The following is an 18,529-nucleotide window of genomic DNA, read 5'->3' on the forward strand; positions in this document are numbered from 1 at the left end:
CTGATCCTGGACTGAAATGGTTTGCTATTGTTAACAAAAACAAACAAACAAACAACGACTGTCACTCATCATCCAGTTATTCAAAGGGTTAAGTTGCAACCCTCTGCCAATGCCCACTGACAGTCAGCCCTGAGAGGAATTCAGGATGGAAAAAAGCAGGATGAGGCCCTCTGTGCTTTGGATAAACAGGCCCTTAGATAGTTAGACGCACATTGCAGGAAGAATTTCAATGACCCCAGATTCTTGCATCTTCCCATACATAGAGAAGCACTAAAACCATGAACTTGAAATATCTGTTCTTTGTGATGAGCAGTAATCTTTTACCAAGATGTATGCTTGACTGCACTATTCCCTAGCCAAAAAAAATAAATCATACCTAAGCTGGCTCCTCCCCTACCTATTCAGAGCAGTTTCTCAGAGCTAGTGAGAGGCTGTCTCCCAGGCTATAGTCCCCGGTAAGGTCCCTGAATAAAACTTAATTCACAACTTTCATGTTGTGTGTTTTTCCTTCAGTCAATCCTATACAGGACATGATTGGGACAATTGGTGAAACTTGAATGGGATGTGTAAATTAGATAATAGTAATACATCAGTATTTCCTGATTTTGATGGTTGCATTGTGGTTATGTAAGAGGCCTTTGTTTGCATGAATTTTACTTTGAAGTATTCCAGAGTGACAGGGCATCATGTTGTCAGGGAGGAAGACACCTTCCTCTACCTTTTTAGGTTCTTCTGGTTGGTCTAAGAATTAAATTGACAGGAGACAGATTAACAGGAGAAAATCAAACAAAAGTATAAATAACATGGATACATGGGAGAGACCCATGAAAATTGAGTAACTCACCAAAATGGTCCAAGCCACTGCCTTGAATACCATCTTCAGCTAAGGACAAAAGAAAGATGTTGGGAGCAGGGGAGAGTTGTGGGAAGTTGCCGGGAAAAGCACAGTAAACAAGAGTAAATCTGTGATGCAGATTTAAGTCATTCCCTTCTCCATTGATAAGAAGTTTCTAGAGATTTAGAGTCATCCTTCTCTTCCTGGTACAGAGGAAACACCCTTACACATGGAGATTTCCCTTATACAGGTAAATGTCTCTTACAAAAGGGTAACTTCTACTCAGTTTTCAGAGCTCCTCTGCTATTTCTTAAAAGTAGCTAGCTGAAAATAATTAAGTTGCCAAAGAGGCATATTTTGGGGTGGCATATTCTGTTCCCCTCCCCAAAGTGATCTCAGGTGCCCTCGGCCTGCAGTGGCTTAAAGCAGGGTTTTGGTTCCCAGCCAGAGATTGAGGTCAGGTCACGGCAGTGAAAGCACCAAATCCTAGCTGCTAGACCAGTGGTCAGAGACAAGGCCCTGGCTCTTCGGCTTTGCAGAAGAGAATTCCCACAAAGACAAAAAGTAGTGAAACAAGTAAAGTGTTTATTAGGAGAAAAAAAAGAGTACAATACTTCTGGATAGACACATGGGCGGACTCAGAGAGAGACAGTCACACCCCCATGGTAGTTTAAATCACTTATATGGGGCATTTCTTCTGGGTTTCCTTTGGCCAATCATTTTGATTTGCCTGGTTCAGAGTCCGTATTTGGTATACCTCAGTATCCTCCCATGTGTGCGTGCATCTCTCAGCCAAGATGGATTCCAGCGAAGAGGCCTATGGGTAGTTGACATCACCTGCTATGGGGGTGGCGCCCCCTCCCGTTTATGACCTCCAAAGAGCTTTCTAGTTGGGAAGGTTTCCTTGACTTCGAGAATGAGAAATATGTGGTCTCTTATCTTCTATCTGGGCAGGGCCCAGCCTCCTCTCTCAGTTGTCCTGCTGTTCTAATCTTGGAGTATCAGTCCACAGGGAATGAATCTCCAATTGTTTACCCTGGGGGGGGGGGCCCAACTACCTCCAGCCTCAAAAGGCAGTTAAACATCAATATGTCAGCACAAGCCTTAAATACACACACACACACACACACACATACACACACACACACACTTGGGAGAAATCTCCCTCCTATCAAGAAGTTCATTGTACTACAATAGTTTCCATATCCTTGAGAAAACTTCACTAGTATGTATCCTGCCTCTTGTTATGGAGACTAGCATTTGGAATACTTCTGTCTCTGAAAAATTTAGAGATTTGAGGTGGTTTGCAATTGGCAGATTTCTCCTGAAGTTACTTGATCCCTCTGTCTACTCCATTTATTGTTAGTAATTTTTAAATTTCCATTTCCTTTCCTGTTTATTTATTTATTTATTTTTGGCTGTGTTGGGTCTTCATTTCTGTGCGAGGGCTTTCTCTAGCTGTGGCAAGTGGGGGTCACTCTTCATCGCAGTGCGCAGGCCTCTCACTATCGCGGCCTCTCTTGTTGCGAAGCACAGGCTCCAGACGCGCAGGCTCAGTAGTTGTGGCTCACGGGCCTAGTTGCTCCGCGGCATGTGAGATCTTCCCAGACCAGGGCTCGAACCCGTGTCCCCTGCATTGGCAGGCAGATTCTCAACCACTGCGCCACCAGGGAAACCCTCCTTTCCTGTTTTATTCCCAGAAGCGTATTGCTGAATCAAATGCATACTCTCTGGCCATTCCCTCCCTCCTCTAAGAAGCAAGCTATCATACATTTATAACAGTCCATTCTGTGAGCAAAATTACAGTTTTATAATTTCTCACTCTTTAAGTATTTCTTCATCCTCAGCAACATCCAAAGCATTTCTTCACTGCTGCTGCCTCCTCCAGAATTAATTAATTCATCAAATATTTATTGAGAAAATACTATGAGCCATACCATTCTAGAACCTGGGAATACAATAGGGAATAATGTCTCAGATCTCATGGAATTTACAATCTACTAGGGGAGGAAACAATAAAAAAGAACTCCCCCCCCCCTTTTTTTTTTCAGATAACGATATCTGCTTAGAAAACAATAACAGATGCTAAAACTGACTGGAGAAGGTCCTTTCTAAGGAGAGGACATCTGATCAGAGGCAAAATGATGTGGAATCAGCCACGTGAGGATCTGGAAAAAGGGCAAATGCAGAAGCTTTGTGGAGACAAATCAAGCATATTTAAACTCACTATCATGTAAGTCCCAGGTGACCGTGATTTTGTCTATTGCATGCGTGGTTGTGGTCATTTCAGTGGTTTTACTGCTTATCCCAAGCCCGTGTCTGTCACATCACAGGCATTCAATGTATATTTGTGGAAGAAATGAACAGACAACATGGCAGAAGGGCTGGGATCCTAGAGTGAAGGAGAGATGTGTGAGGCTGTGACTGAGGGGAACAGAAGTCAGAAATCACAGAGCCCTGAGCACCAGGCAAAGGGTTGTAAATTATTCTAAGTGCAATGGGAAACCTTTGCAGGTTTTTCCTCAGAAGGGGACTTGGTCTTATTTACATTTGAAAAGATCGTTCTCTCAGCTTCCACCCGTGTGGCAATGCTTCCTCTTTGAGCCTGACCTCCCAGCAAGAGGTTGGAGGACTCTGAATTTGTGCTGTGTAGTCAGTGCTTGCAAAGCCTTGCTCTCACAGAAGTTCAGCGGTGACCCTCTTGTCCTCCAGCCCGGATCCGCCCCAGCCACCACCTTCCTTCAGATTTAGAGTGTCCAGGCCCGAAGTGACTTGGGCTATTCAATGATACAAAAACCTTTCTTTCTACCTTCTTTTCCTCAGAAGTTTGATCTGATGCTTCTTCCTCTAACATCCCACTTCCTTTCTCTCTGTTCTTTTGAAGCCAGCCCGCTGCTGAGCTGTGAAAGCTGCAGCCAACTGCCCACGCTGAACCCGCTCCTTTTACTCCCTGTAGGACCAACACGGACCAGATCACAGTATCTCCTGTTCCTTTCCCACTTCCTGTTGTTTTGACCGTAGAATAAAGCCTGCCCTTTAAGTTGATTTCATTCTCTCTGAGTTTCTGATATTCTCCTAAAAATCCAACATTTCTGACCGCATGCCAAATTCTGAAACCTCCTCACCCTTCACTGTCATCCTCATTCCACAGCAGAGCAAACCTGTTCCCTGTAGCCACAAGCGTCCCAGGCACAGACCTTTCTAATGTTCCCCTTGTTCCTTAAGTTTGTGATAATTTCCATAATTTTTTCTCCGCCACAAGCTAACACATTGTTCACAGAGTCAGAGTCTTCATTCGATGATGAATCGCTTCAACCTATTGGGTCTCTGATCCAGAGCCTGGGTCTTTGAAATCCACAGTTGTGATCCAGCTTGAAAGTGAGCAGGACCCTGTGTGGCTCCTGGGCACAGAAGTGTTTCAAACAGTTGCTAATCAGGGAAGGGAGGGGATGCAGAGACAAGGGAGGAGCAGACAAGAAACAATAGTGCAGCCTTGGGACAGGGTCCTGCTTCTGCCTCAAGGGAGACATATAGCAATATCTTTGAGCTCTTTACAGAACTAAAACCACCAACAAATGGAAGATGTTACCATTCTTCATTCCAGAAGATATCACAATTTGATAACTTTGAGAAGCTCATTAAAAGACCACCTGAGGCCAGATTAAAAGAGTACAGGCCCTGCACACACCCTAATTCTTATCAGCAGCTCTGCCCTTGAACCATTGCTATAAAACTCCTCACCAAATCCCCCTGGGTTGGACACACAGTCTTGAGGGACACAAGCCCACCGTGTTCCTCTTTGCCTGGCAAAGCAATAAAGCTATTCTTTTCTACTTCACCCAAAACTCTGTCTCTGAGATTTAATTCAGTGTCGGGGTACGGAGGCCAGATTCAGCTTCAGCCCTGTCCCTAACAATAGCAGACCCTCTGTGCTGTCTGTGAGAGGTTGTCCACTACTCTGTTGTTGCACTAACATGCCTGAAGTCTGCTCAGCCCTCCTTCCTGCTGCCTGTAGGTGGGGAACCACAGAATATAGATCTCTCAATACAGAAGCTTCTGTCTGTCTTCATGCTCTGGTTAGAGCTCTGAAGGGACAATCTCACCTCTTCACCTCTGAAGGGACAATCTCACCTCTTCACCTCTGAAGGGACAATCTCACCCTGTGGGTTCTAAAGGAACTGAGCAATAGACATAGGACTCAGGAAAGATCACAACATCAGCCTTGTGCCTGGTGCTGGGGAAGGAAAAAAAATTCCCTCTACCCTTTTCAGGTTCTTCTGGCTGGTCTAAGAATTAAATTGACATGAGACAGATTAACAGGAGAAAACCAAATTTAATTACGTATGAATGGAGGCCCCATAAGAAAAATTGAGGCAGGAGATAGATGGGCTCCAGGCTAGGCATTTAAAACTGGCCTCCTGTTTGCACTTCTTGGGGTGAAAAAAATATGGGTTCAGGCCGGACACTTACAACTAGCCGCCTGTTTGCATTTCCTGGGACAGGAGATATGTGGGCTCCAGGTTAGATATTCACAACCAGCCTCCTGTTTGCTCTCTGAAATGGAAGCAATGACAGAGACAGGATAAATAACCAGGCTTTGTCTCCTGTGGACACCTTAAGATAACAGTCATGGCAAGAACAGAGAGGGGCTAAACCTTGTTTGAGTAAAGGCTCAAGAGGTCACATATTTCCCCTCCTTGGGGCAAGGGAGACATTGCACATGTGCAGAAAGGCTCCTGGGGGGTCAAAAAAGAGGGGGAACCACTCCATAATATGTGATGCTAAGGCCACCCCAAAGGGCTCTAGGCTGGAATCCATCTTCAAAAAAAGTAGCGCATGCATGTTGGGGAGGGTCCTAGGGCAGGTCAGGTGTGGAAAAAGAAACCAGATAATTGGCCAAAGGTAAACAAAGACCTGGAAGAACTGCCCTTTATAAATTATTTAACCACCTCTTTTCTGCTCTCCTCCTCATTAGGGAGGATGCCCACACCCTTTCTCTCCGGGTGTGCATCTCTGCCTTGCTTCTATCATAACTAAACCAACTGTTTCTCTGTGTGCTCTCCCACTTGTTGTTGTGCTATGTCTCTAATAATAAACTTTGTACCTGTTTTTATATTTTTTACCTCCATGAGAAATGCATTTTTCACTGGGGGCAAGAGCCAGGGAAAAATAGCTTCTAGCCTCTAGCCCTTAAGCAAGGGTCTGGTGGCTAGGATTCCTGGTTTTCACCCAGGCTACCCAGGTTCAATTCCTGGGCAGGGAATTAATATCTTGCTTCACGCCACCACTCACTGTTGCCTCTCGAAGATCAATGTGAGACACAAGGATAAGTTAGGGAATTGAGACTTATATGCCACTGAAAGAAGAAGAATGGGGTAGGGGTTTGAGCCTTCAAAGGGGAGAAAGGCAATTCACATAGAGATGGAAAAACAAATGTTTGGTAAACAAATGTTTGCTATGCCATTCAGAGACAAGGGGACACAGAGAGGGCTTTGGTCTCCAGGTCCTGCCAATTTCCCCCTACCACACCTAGCTCATGTTCTTTGCAGGTATCTCTGGTGAGAGTGCTCTTCCTGGACCAGGTCCTTTATCTAAATTCTTTTAGGCAGTTAAGGGGGAGGTAAAAAGAAACACTTTCTGAGTCTTCAGTTTCTTAAAAATAATCAGCCTAAAATAATCCTCCTGCCAAAGTGATAAACTTTGGGGAGGCAAATTTTGATCCACTAGAGAATCCAGCTTAGACCTAAAGTAAGAAAGGTCTTCCTGAAACTTTCCCTCTCCAGATCTAAGTTTTACGACAGAACATGTCAATGAAAATTAATCAGTCAATCTAAGAAAGAAATGGAAAATTTTATTCAAGCCAAATTTGAGGATTATAATCAAGGAAGAGCATCTCAGAAAGCTCTGAAGACTGTTCCACTCATTAGAGGTCAAGGCACAGTTATATAAGTTTTTTGAGATAGAGGGCTGAACATCAAATGATGTATTATTATCAACAGTTTACATAATCCAGATCTAAGTGTCATTGTGGTAGGTCACATGATCCCTTACAAGATCAAAAAGGAATATTATCTTTTAAGGAGTTGTCTTGTTGATGCTAGGAGAATGGTGCTCTTTATGTTTGAGCAGGTATTCCTGCTGATGGGGGAGGTTTGGTCAATGCATGATGCAGATACACCATGCAGAGTAGGGGAAGGGAGAAGGCCAACAGACAGAGAAGAACATTTTATATTTAAATTTTTCTTGCCTTGCCATAAAATATGAATTTTATTTCACAAGCAGCAACAAGAATCTCTACACATGGTGGGGAGCAAAGGATCCCAGAGCCCCAGAGGTTATCATGTGCATATGAAATTTGATCCCTGAGCTGCGGACCCATGGATGTTAGACTTGGGAAATGGTACCAACATGATGAGTCTTTCTTCATTCCAAGGGGAGGAGCCAGTCAGAGGGATGTAAAATTTTCCCTAGCCTATGACCCTCTCCAAAAGAACCAAAGACCTCATCTTGCCTATTATGATGCTATTATCAAAGGTGTCCTCTTCAGCACTCCAGGTCATTCCATTGAGAGAGAAATGAAGACACAAATATCTTAAAAAGTGCACCTATGTGAGTCCGGGACAGTTGGCAGAAATTGGTAGAGGTGAGGGTCATTTAAAATGGGAGTTGCAGGATGTCAGGGCTGGGGATGCCTGACTAGAAACTATTAATATAAGCATCAGTCCACCAGCTAGCTAGTTTAAATTATTAGGGAATATAATTGTGTCCAGGTAAGCAGGAAGGGGACTCAGAGAACTCACTTCTCACACTATATTAGAACAAATAGAAGGACTGAAAAGTACTAAAATATAAAATAAAATTATTTAAAGCATGTAAAAGATTTACTTCATAAAAGATTAATCACAGGAAATTTAGAAAATTTTAGGCAGCGACTGCATTAAACTCTCAAGCAAATTGAAGAAAAACAGAGACTTGATGAAAGATGAAAGTTGAAGAAAAAAACACACTAAATCCAAGAAAGAATTTAAGACAACTCAAAGCATTATAGAATTTTAAATGACATTAGAAATAGTAAGGATCCCAATACGCTAAAGAGAAAAACAAATCACCTGCAGGGGAGCAAAATCTGCCACCCCAAAATGTTTCTTTGGCATGTGGATTATTTCAGGATGAAAACAATCAAGGCCCAAAAGACTCAGGAAGAAACTTTGACCTTCCCCCTAACTGGCTAAAAGAATTTAGATACAAGGACTGTTTCCAGAATATAGCTATCACCGGAGATACTTGCAAAGAATATGGGCTAGGGGAGGTGCGGGAAACTCTGCAGTTCCTAGAGGTCAGAGTCCACTCTGTGTCCCATTGTCTCTGGTGGCCCAACAAACATTTATTTACCAAACATATGCTTTTCCATCTCCGTGTGAATTGCCTTCCTCCCTTCTGAAGTCCCAAACCACTACCCCCCAACACCCTCTTTTGTCTTTAGCTGAAGATGATGAAGTGAGGATTTTGGCCATTTTGGCAAGTTACACAATTTTTCCTCCCATGTATACATGTTATTAAATTTTGTTTGATTTTCTCCTGTGAATCTGTCTCATGTCAATTTAATTCTTAGATCAGCCAGAAGAACTTAGAAGGGTAGAGGAAAAATTCTTCCTCCCTGACATTAATATGAAGGATAGGTTTGAAAAAATAAAAGCTCAAAATATAAGGATAAAGGACACAGATAAAAGTGATCTGGATGATGATAAATGAGAAGAAAAAATAATGGAAATTTCACACAATGAAAATTGGTGATCCTGAAGAAAAAAATAGAACAAATTAAACAGAAACAACAACAAAACATTTCTTTTTTCAATTTTTGAATATTCAAATTGAAAGGATTAAAGAATTAAAGATAATTCTAATATGTAATGACCTCATCCTGATGGTGGGAGCAGAATGCTGGAAAAATTCTATTCCTGTATTTTTTTAAATTAATTTATTTATTTATTATTTATTTTTGGTTGCATTGGGTAGGTTGCTGTGCGCAGGCTTTCTCTAGTTGCGATGAGTGGGATCTACTCTTCTTTGTGGTGAGCGGGCTTCTCATTGCAGTGGCTACTCTTGTTGTGGAGCACGGGCTCTAGGCACGCAGGCTTCAGTAGTTGTGGCACATGGGCTCAGTAGTTGTGGCTCACAGGCTCTAGAGCGCAGGCTCAGTAGTTGTGGCACATGGGCTTAGTTGCTCCGCGGCATGTGAGATCTTCCCAGACCAGGGCTTGAACCCATGTCCCCTGCTTTGGCAGGCAGGTTCTTAACCACTGCACCATCAGGGAAGCCCTATTCCTGTATTCTTTAGATAATTCAATAAAACACAATAAATGGGGTGGGTGTTCCTATAAAGGGAAATAAAAATGTTGGCAGGACTACAGTTAAACACATGCAGTATTTTAGGTGAAAAAAAGTCGGCTCACTTTTTCTTAAACACTCATTAAAATGCAATGGTTCTCAACCTCAGCTGAACACTGGAATTACTTGGAGAGCTTTAGAAAACATTGATGCTTGGGTCCCACGCCCCCAAAATCAGATTTAATTGGCTTGGGGTGTGGCCTGGTAATTCTAATGTGGAGAAATGTATAAGACCCTCTGCTTGGCACTGTCCCATGTGCTGATGGAAAAAGAGTGGCGAAAGGAGAGGGAAATACACTCCCCCCCAGGGTACAAGAGCCCAGTGTGTAGGGCAGTAAAACATCGGAGCCAGAGACAAGGGAAATGTAAGGTGTAATCCCCAAAAGGCAACTTCAGGATTCACAAAAGGGCCTCAGGGCCATAGCTGTCGTTTGACGAACACCTCACCATATGTTTTATACTTCAGTGCCCGCCAGTCCAGGACATTAGGACTGAAGGTCCCACCAGCATAGACAGTGTTAATCTCTTCTGGTGATAACACATAGTCCCACATGTTCACATCTCCAATGTCTCCCACCAAAGACTGGTTTTTATCAAAGCCCCCAGCAAATGCATCCTGCTCCTGCCCCAGGACGATGCTTGCCTCTGTCCCCAAAGAGTATCCCCTCTTCATACTCCTCCTCACCATGGGTTTCCCATCCACCCAGAGCTCTGTAATCCCTGAGGTAGACTCCCAGGTCACACAGAAGTGCATTGGTGCAGGAGAACTCTCAGGAGGCTTGAAAAAGACATCAGCTCCACCCACGGATACACTGTATACGCCAGTCTTTCCCTTGAAGAGGAGGATCTCATTATGTTGTTGCCTTGTGGCATAAGAGAAGAGGCTATAGTCGCGGGTCAGATCGGTATAGACATGCAGGCATACAGTGAAGGCCTTAAGTGGCTTTGTTAGCTGTGCAGTTAGTGTCACAAAGGAATTATCCGACTCTTTGGGGAACACAAAGGCCTTTGTGTGCATATCTGTAGGGTAAAAAGCAGAGAGGGGAAATGTCAGCAGCAGAGCTTTTTTAAAAATCAAAATTCAACTGAGTAAATTTAAAGATCTAATTATCGTTATTCAATGATTCATGAAATGGGCAGCATCCTGTCTAGCAGATAGAAAGGAACTTTGAAGAGCTGTACAAAATGAAAGCCTTTTATAGACAGAAGAGGGTGGGAAGAGGAAGTTCCTAGCAAAGAGTAGATTATTTCAAGCAAGGTCACCTTCCTATAGGGAAAGAAAGGGGTCTTATTGGGTGGATTACCTCATTAGAGAGGCCAAGTAATTCCACACTGACAGGTTAAAAGTCACATTCCTGGGAGAGGTGAAACTGCAATTAGGTTAGGTATTGCATCTTGGCTTGCTAACATGGGACTTAATACAAGTGACTCCATTTTAAGTCAGTTGTCTCTTTTTTTAAATAATTCCCCCTTTTTGATCAACCTGAGATATCTCCAGCTGGTGTGCAGGACCAGAAATCAAATGGAGTCTTCTTTGACTGTGAGATGTGTGCCTAAGGTTCAAGTCCCTGGATTTTGGCTGCCATTTGGGTAGTAAGGAGGACCATGAGTCCCTTCCAAAGGGATTCAAGGGCAGTCTTTGTTCTTAGTGATTCCAAATCAGAATGGGAGAAAATTGGAACATTCATTTGGAGATTCATAGCCAAATTCTTAAGGAAAATAGAAGAATTCAGCACCCAGTCCAATTTGCCGATATATAACAAAACCTCAAAGACAATCAACAGGATTAGAATTTAATATCTACAAAGGTGCACACATAACTTTTCTCTCTAAAATCACCCAATTTTTAAAAATCAAAGATAACCACAGTGAAACTAATTTATTCGCATTAAACTTGGCCTGATTATTTACATAAATGCAGCAAGAATAGTGATTGACCATATAAGCTCTTTGGAAGACTGCTCCGTTGGAACCTTGTAAGTTAAGTACCAAGCCAATTTTTCCAAGGGGCTTTACTGACTCCAGAAAGTCGACCTTAGTTCCTTAAAAGTGTCTGGTCATATCCGAGTCTATGCACATCTCCCTCAAATATGACATTTCTGTCAAAGCCTCAGTAATATAACCAGTGTTTCCAATTGTATACTGTTACAAGGAGAACAGATTCTTATTGAATTTAGGTAAATGACTAACTATAATGCCATGAAAAGAATATTTAAGAATTTTCAAATTTGGGAGGAATCAAGTAGAGAGAAAAAGTAAATGTTTCATCTTTGTTTACAAAGGTATACTTTGCCAATTGCTTTAAGTCAAAGATAGCTTAAGAAAGAAAGGTTTCCTGAAAGCTGGAGAAAAAAATATTAAGAAAACAGCAATATTTCAAACAAAACAATTATAATCATCTTCCTTAATTAATTCAGTCCCATGTAATTAATATTTGTTTGCTTGAATCCAGTTTTTCCATTAGTTCTGTAAATTTTTACTCAATTCAGTTTTATGATGTTAAAACTATAAGAAACCTGCACTTGTCAAAGTCCTTTCCAATAATCTTTTTGAAGATGAAGCACATTTGCAGAAATACTTTTGCAAAAACATCTGAGTAAAAAAATAACTGTCTGTAAATGACAAAAAACTTTAAAATGCCCATCGTTAAAGATCTGTTGAGAGCTCATTATAATGGAATTGACAAGGAAATTTGGTTATTTCTGTGACATACAATGTTTTAAGATAAGACTGGAATTATGACTGATAATCATTACACCAGGGTATGTCAGATTTCTAGGAATTCACAAAATTTTATAAAATTTATAACATATGCAAATACAACATAAAGAAGGCTTAGTATTACTTCTTCTTTGACAATGCTTCCAATATAATTTAATATATCAAATAAGCCTAATTTGTTTAACATCTTCTTTTTATAAGAAGAGAGGACAAGTGTTTTGAGATTTTCCAGGGGTCCTCTGGAATATCTCAAAGTTACTTTGAGGTCAAAATGACTTCATTTAGAATTTGATTTGTGGGAAGTTTGTCAAAAATATTAAAAGATTGTAAAGCCCTTGGTCAAATAGGATCATAGGTCACTGCAAAACAATACTTAGTTATCCATTTAACCATAATGACAATTAAAGACTTCAAAGGCAAATACAGAAAGTTAAATAGTTGTAAAGGAAAATGCAGCTCTTTTAAGAGAAGACTCAGCTTTCTTAACTAATCAAAAGACATGATAAAGATAGCACAGGAAATTATTTTGACAAGACACAAAGTCTTTGTTTTCTAGGCAAATTACTTAAGAGGTAAGAAAAAAAAAACTTACAATCTCTTATCAAGAGCACACCAATAGTTCAATAAAACTTTATTGTTTTCACAGAGGGAAAAGCAGATTCTAATTTTGTAACTGCTTCCTTTTGATATTAAAATTTATTCACTCAGTTAAATTCATTTCCATCTTAGCCAGTCTTGACCATGCATAAAATCCCTTACCAAAGATTCCTTTTCCATAAACCTTCTACAACTTTCTTCTTTACATTCATATTTTGTCCTGTGTTCTTTCTCTCTCCCATTCTGAAATAAGCAGCCTCTCTTTAGGACAAAATTACTTTATTTTCATTCAACAAAATGTTTTTTCATTCCTCATACCTTCTTTTACTGAAAACACACATCTTGTTTTCTTTACATATGGAGATATTCATCTCATTATTTCTGTTTTTAACCCTTAGAAAATTTAAGATTTAGTGAAATAAAGAAGTAAATAGTTGTGAACTGTCTTTTACTTTAGCATTTTGTGGCTTGGCAAATGTATAAATACCTTTTATTGTTTTTAGAAATGTCTGCTTTTTCATAGTAAGTTTCTCAGTGTGGCACAAAACATGGTTATTAATAGAACCAAACATCTTTAGCTCCTCTGTGAAAGGAAGCCAAAAGTGGATAAACCTATGTTCAGTAATTAATGTTTCAGTATTTTATCATATTTGGAAATGATCTAAATATTTAATGACTGTCCATAATTTAGTTTAACCTAGCAAAATTTTAAGGTGTTAGTTTACCCAAAAGATTTGGGGAAATGATTTTATTTTTCTTAAAAAAATTTTTTTTTTTTATTTTTAAATTTTTTTGTTTTTTTATTTTTAAAAAAATTTTTGGGGGGAAACTATTTTAAAAGTTCACCTAAAAACTTTTTCCCCACTTACATCTATTTAATTCACTTGTTCTCAACAATTATGTTTACTCACGAAAATTTCATCATACCAAGTTATTTCTCTTGCTGACAAATTTTGAAACAGAGATGACATGAACTTATTTGACTAGTAAACCCAGGTAGAATAAAAGTTGTATGTTTGCATTATTTTTAATGTTGGTAACTCTGAAGATATAACTCTGTAGACATTTTAATTGAACCAACAAGCTCGAATTATCATTATTATTCAATATTTTCCCAGATTGTGTGAACTTGAAAAGCATTTGGGTCAGTTTTTATTATATTACTGAAAATTTTAGAAACACTTTATTTAAGTGCCTAATTTTCTTTAAGCCAATTAAATAGTGCTCTTTTACAGATTAATTTTTGGCAATATTATCCATAGGTAGAAAAATACCATACATCTACAACACAAATATATAGAGAGACACACATAAGTGACAGAGGCAAACAGAGACTTTATAGCTTTCATTTTAATATTACTGCCACTATTCAGGTACAATAATGCACAGTTCACTAGTTATAAAAAGCTTGATTTAAGTTGTTATGGTAGATAGAATAAGTTAAGGTTACCTGCTCAGATGGCTAAAACTTTTTAATAATATTTGTGGAGAAGACAAAAGATTTTTCATTCACCTAAGTTTTAAATGACCTCTTCCTCTTTTGTTTTCCCCCTAATAAGTATTACCTCCCTGGAGTTTGTAGTTTAAAGAGATTGGCCTAGAAAATAATTCCTGGAGAAGACCAGGTAGGACATTTACACCTCAAAGGTACAAGGAAGGAATGCAAGTTCCTCTGAGAAGAACTTTGCTTCTTAAAGCCAGAATTTTTACAATATTTATTTGAGATAAATATGGGAAGTTTCAGGATTGGTAAAAAGAACAGGTGGGCTTTGAACTGTTTCTAGAGAAGATAAGGGCAGTTGCTCTTAATTCCTCGAAGAATTGGGTTGCAGCCTAAAAAATATCAAGGGGCTAATCCTCCCATCTAGCCATATTATATTCAGTTTGCTCCCCTCCCCTCCCAGGTACATAGTTTTATTTCTGACACTATAGAACACCTCTTGGATGTGTCCAAGAGATGTCCCCTAAAGAGGTTGCAAAAAATATTTTATTCCCCTCTCCACAGAGATCCAAGAGAGGTGGTTCCCATAAGAATTTTTACATTTTGCTGGCTTCTGCCAGTTTCCCCAAGATCCCCTCTGCAAGCTCCAGTATCTATCAGAATTTGGCAAAGTTTTTAATTAATTTTAATTTAGTTTCCCTTTGGATGTTTAAGGGAATAACATAGCAGTTTACCAGAAAAATCCCTCAGAATCTCATCAACTCTGGGAGGGACTCATATGGGGCCTTCCACTGAAGGTAGACATGGGATCTGTAAGGCCACTTTGGTTTACAGTAATGTAAAGACAATTCAGACAGAGGATCAGTAGACTCTGAGTACTCAATTAAAGGAGCTAAAGAGGAATAGTAGGAATCACATCAATCTTAGACTTTTGTATTAGGTACTTCTTGTATCTTTTTCATTAGCCTTTTGCAATGCATTTTTCAATGAAGCTAGTTTGGAATTTTGAAGCCTTTTGGAGACTTCTGCATGCTGATTAAAATTGGTATCTTAGGGGCTTCCCTGGTGGCGCAGTGGTTGAGAATCTGCCTGCCAATGCAGGGGACACGGGTTCGAGCCCTGGTCTGGGAGGATCCCACATGCCGCGGAGCGACTGGGCCCGTGAGCCACAACTACTGAGCCTGCGCGTCTGGAGCCTGTGCTCCGCAACAGGAGAGGCCGCGACGGTGAGAGGCCCGCGCACCGCGATGAAGAGAGGCCCCCACTTGCCACAACCAGAGAAAGCCCTCGCACAGAAACGAAGACCCAACACAGACAAAAAAAATAAAAAAATTTAAAAATAAAAAAATAAATTGGTATCTTATTCTATTTGTTTGATTTGGGAACCCTTACTTTCAGGTGCACTTCTTAAATAATCATATCTAATTGGAACATTCCCCATAATGGCCACTGTAATTCTAGATTGTTTTTAGTAAGGTTTTGCCATTTTTGTAGGTATTTATATCTTCTAGCAGTATAGTTCATAGACATAAATTAAGCAGGTGTGCTGGAAGGCAGCATGCTCAACTCTTTTGAATTCAAGGATTCTTTTTTTTCTTTTTTTCTTTTAGCTAAGCCTTTGGGTCTCTCAGAGGCAAACTAATATCTAAGAGGGACGTGTCACTGGGTTGGGGATTGTGTGGTGTTTTACAGTGTACCTTCTAGCATGGAAATTTTCTTGAGGTTGGCAGGTAATCTAGTGTCAATATAAACTGTCCCATGACCAACTTATCCTAACACGGGAGTTTAGTTATGTGGTGAGCACTCTAACAGCTTTTAAGTGCCTTAGCCATGCTCACCAATTTTGTGGGTTGTTGTTTTTTTTTTTTTTCTTTTTTACTTCTATGAATCCCATTAGCAATAGCCTTTATTTACTAGACCCAGTCTAGCTTAAGTCGGACCCAGTATGATCTGAAACTCAGTCCAGTTTTTCAGCTGGTAACAACCAGCAGTTCCCAATGTGGAATTTGGGGGTTGGGGAAAGGACTGAATCAGCAGACCCCCAAGAATAGGGACTGCAGACTGGGGTTCCACACAACGGAGAACTCCAGACTGAGCCATCGGTCATTCCCAACATGGAATATGGGGACAGAACCAAGGGCTGAGGTTTCCAATCAAATAGGGAACTGACTGGCAAGCCAATTAGATCAGGAGCTTGATGCAAAGAGAGCAAAGCTCAGAACATAGAGCAACTTACCCAGAGCCCTTCTGAAAAGGACAGAACTCCAAAAGGTCTGAGGGTACAACGCCCGTGTTTCATGTTTCAGAAGATCTTGGAAGGGCTCTGCGGATTCCATCGCTGACACCATCTGCTAAATTAAGTCAGATTCAACTGAGTACCTTTAAAGATCTAATTGGCTTTAATTCAATGATTCATGAAGCAGGCAGCCAGCCATCTAACAGACAGAAAGGAATTTCGAAGAGCTGTACCAAATGAAGGGGGTAGGAAGAGGAAGTTTCTAACGAAGGGTAGATTATTTCAGGCAAGGTCACCTTTCTATGGGGGAAGGAAGGGGTCTTATCGGGTGGGTTATCTCTAGTCCTAACCAAGTAATTTCAGATTGACTAGTGAAAGGTCACATTTTGGGGAGAGGCTGAAGCTGCAATTAAGTTAGTTATTAGGTCTTGGTTTGTTGACATGGGGCTTAACACAAGTGACTCCGTTTGGGGCCTGTTGTCTCTTTTCTAACCTTATTAGGCCACAAACATGTAATCTCTCACTATGTATAGAGAGATTGGATTTAGAAACCACAGACTGCCCTCTCTCCCAGAACACAACCCCTCCCACACTCTATTTTCCCTAACTTGGCTTTGTAGCCCTGATACAAGAGCCCAGCGCCCACCTGAAGCAGTGCCTACCTGTCTGGGAAAAAGCACTAAGGAGGCTAATGATGACCAGGAAATACAGTGACAGCTTCTCCATGTTACCTCCCTGCAGTCACTGTGCCCAGAATCTAGGATATTCTCCTGGAAAGAGTAGCAGCGGCTGGGCTATCCAGGGCTTGGATGCCTGAAATCCCTCTGACTCAGGTCTGCTCCACTTTGACCTTATAAGTGCAATAGTCAGATTGTCTCAGCTGATGGTTAAATGATTTCCCAAAATCGCTCCTTGGAGCCATAAATCAAAGCTCTAAGAGCAAACAAACCAAGACAAATCACAAAACAAGAGATCAATATGGGTTATTTATTAGAGACTCCATGGTGCCTACTCGTGCTCCAACAGCTCTGTGTGGCAGTGCTTTGTGAATTAAAACAGTCACCCTGTGAATCCATTCTGGAGAAATGCTGTTAAAAGTTTGGGGGGTGGGGGAGACATTTTACTCACAAAGGCAACCATAACACTAATTAGGATAGTGAAAAATTAGAAAACTGGGGCATGTTTAAGGAAACTGGATACATCTACATCCACTAAATAGAATGGATAGTCCTTTAACGTATTGGTTGGTTGTGAATTTTATGCTACAACATGTAAAAATGTTTATAATATTATAATATGGGAAAAATAACATAAATTTGTTTATACACTATTTTTTAAATGAAGTAACTAGTTTAGAAAAAAATCTATTAGGGATACCCCCAAAAATGTAAGTGTCTTTATCACGGTAATGAAATTATTGTATGAAGTATATTTTTCTCTCATTAACAACATTTCCATAATGTAGTTATATTGCTTATAAAATAAAATGTGTGTGTGTGTGTGTGTGGTGTGTAATTAAGAAGCAAGGAAAGAGAGAATAGAATAAAGATAAGTAGTCCTTGAAGCTCTAAAAGCTACTGTTTCGTTTTATGAATAGGACACCCAGTCTGTGGCTCTTTGGCTTTAATCCCAAAACATTATAATTTCATGTAAAAAGAATCTTGAGCTTATTCATTATGAGTTTTCCCATTGACATTCAATGAGAAATTGATAATAAACATTATTTATTATTTGACTGGAAGAACTAACTGACGTGTGGATAGCATATTCTAAACACACAAGAGAAAAGAACTATTGCAAATGATAGTATTGATACATTTCTGGAAAGGTTTGTTTTCTAGTGGTGTATAGTTAAATTTTCTTTTAAATTACCCTTTCCCAAGCTCTTTGCATCTTATTTTTTTTAAAGATAAGACTGACAAAGTAATTGCTGCAAAAATTTTTCTCTTCTTACTGTAACAATTTTCCCAATTAAAGATATATGCATAATTTGAACAGAACAAAATATATATAATAGGTAAAAGATTGAGACAAAGAAGGAAGATGTTTTTCCAGTACCCAAACTGCCTTCTCATTAGCATTGGGCTCCCCAGGTAAGTCAAAACAAGGCACCTACGAGTATGATGGGTGGACTCTCTGGAAATGTTATTGATTCCAAGGAGCCCATCATATTATCAGATCTATGTCCATAATGGATATTCTGAACACGGCTTAAAATTGAAAAAGAGAGAGAGGCAGAGAGACATAGAGATAGGGAGAGTGAGAGCTAAAGCAATAGAAAGAGAAGAGAGAGAAAAAGAGAGAGAGAATT

General features: G+C 40.1%; 1 protein-coding gene across 4 annotated transcripts; it reads right to left on the bottom strand.

The window, feature by feature from the left end:
• Positions 1-9,633: 9,633 nt before the first annotated feature.
• Positions 9,634-16,985, bottom strand: LOC118906627 (C-reactive protein). Of its 4 annotated transcripts, none has more exons than XM_036874136.1 (3): positions 16,881-16,985; positions 16,219-16,330; positions 9,634-10,243 (listed from the first exon to the last, which is right to left on the bottom strand). In XM_036874136.1, exons 2-3 carry the CDS (start codon positions 16,328-16,330, stop codon positions 9,636-9,638), a joined length of 720 nt encoding a protein of 239 aa, XP_036730031.1. In that variant the 5' UTR covers positions 16,881-16,985; the 3' UTR covers positions 9,634-9,635. The 4 variants fall into 4 exon arrangements, with proteins under 4 accessions (XP_036730031.1, XP_036730038.1, XP_036730055.1 ...); XM_036874143.1 differs by having other exon boundaries at positions 16,219-16,333; XM_036874160.1 differs by lacking the exon at positions 16,219-16,330.
• Positions 16,986-18,529: the final 1,544 nt, after the last annotated feature.

Source organism: Balaenoptera musculus, chromosome 1 (genome assembly GCF_009873245.2).
Source record: "Balaenoptera musculus isolate JJ_BM4_2016_0621 chromosome 1, mBalMus1.pri.v3, whole genome shotgun sequence".
NCBI lineage: Eukaryota > Metazoa > Chordata > Mammalia > Artiodactyla > Balaenopteridae > Balaenoptera > Balaenoptera musculus.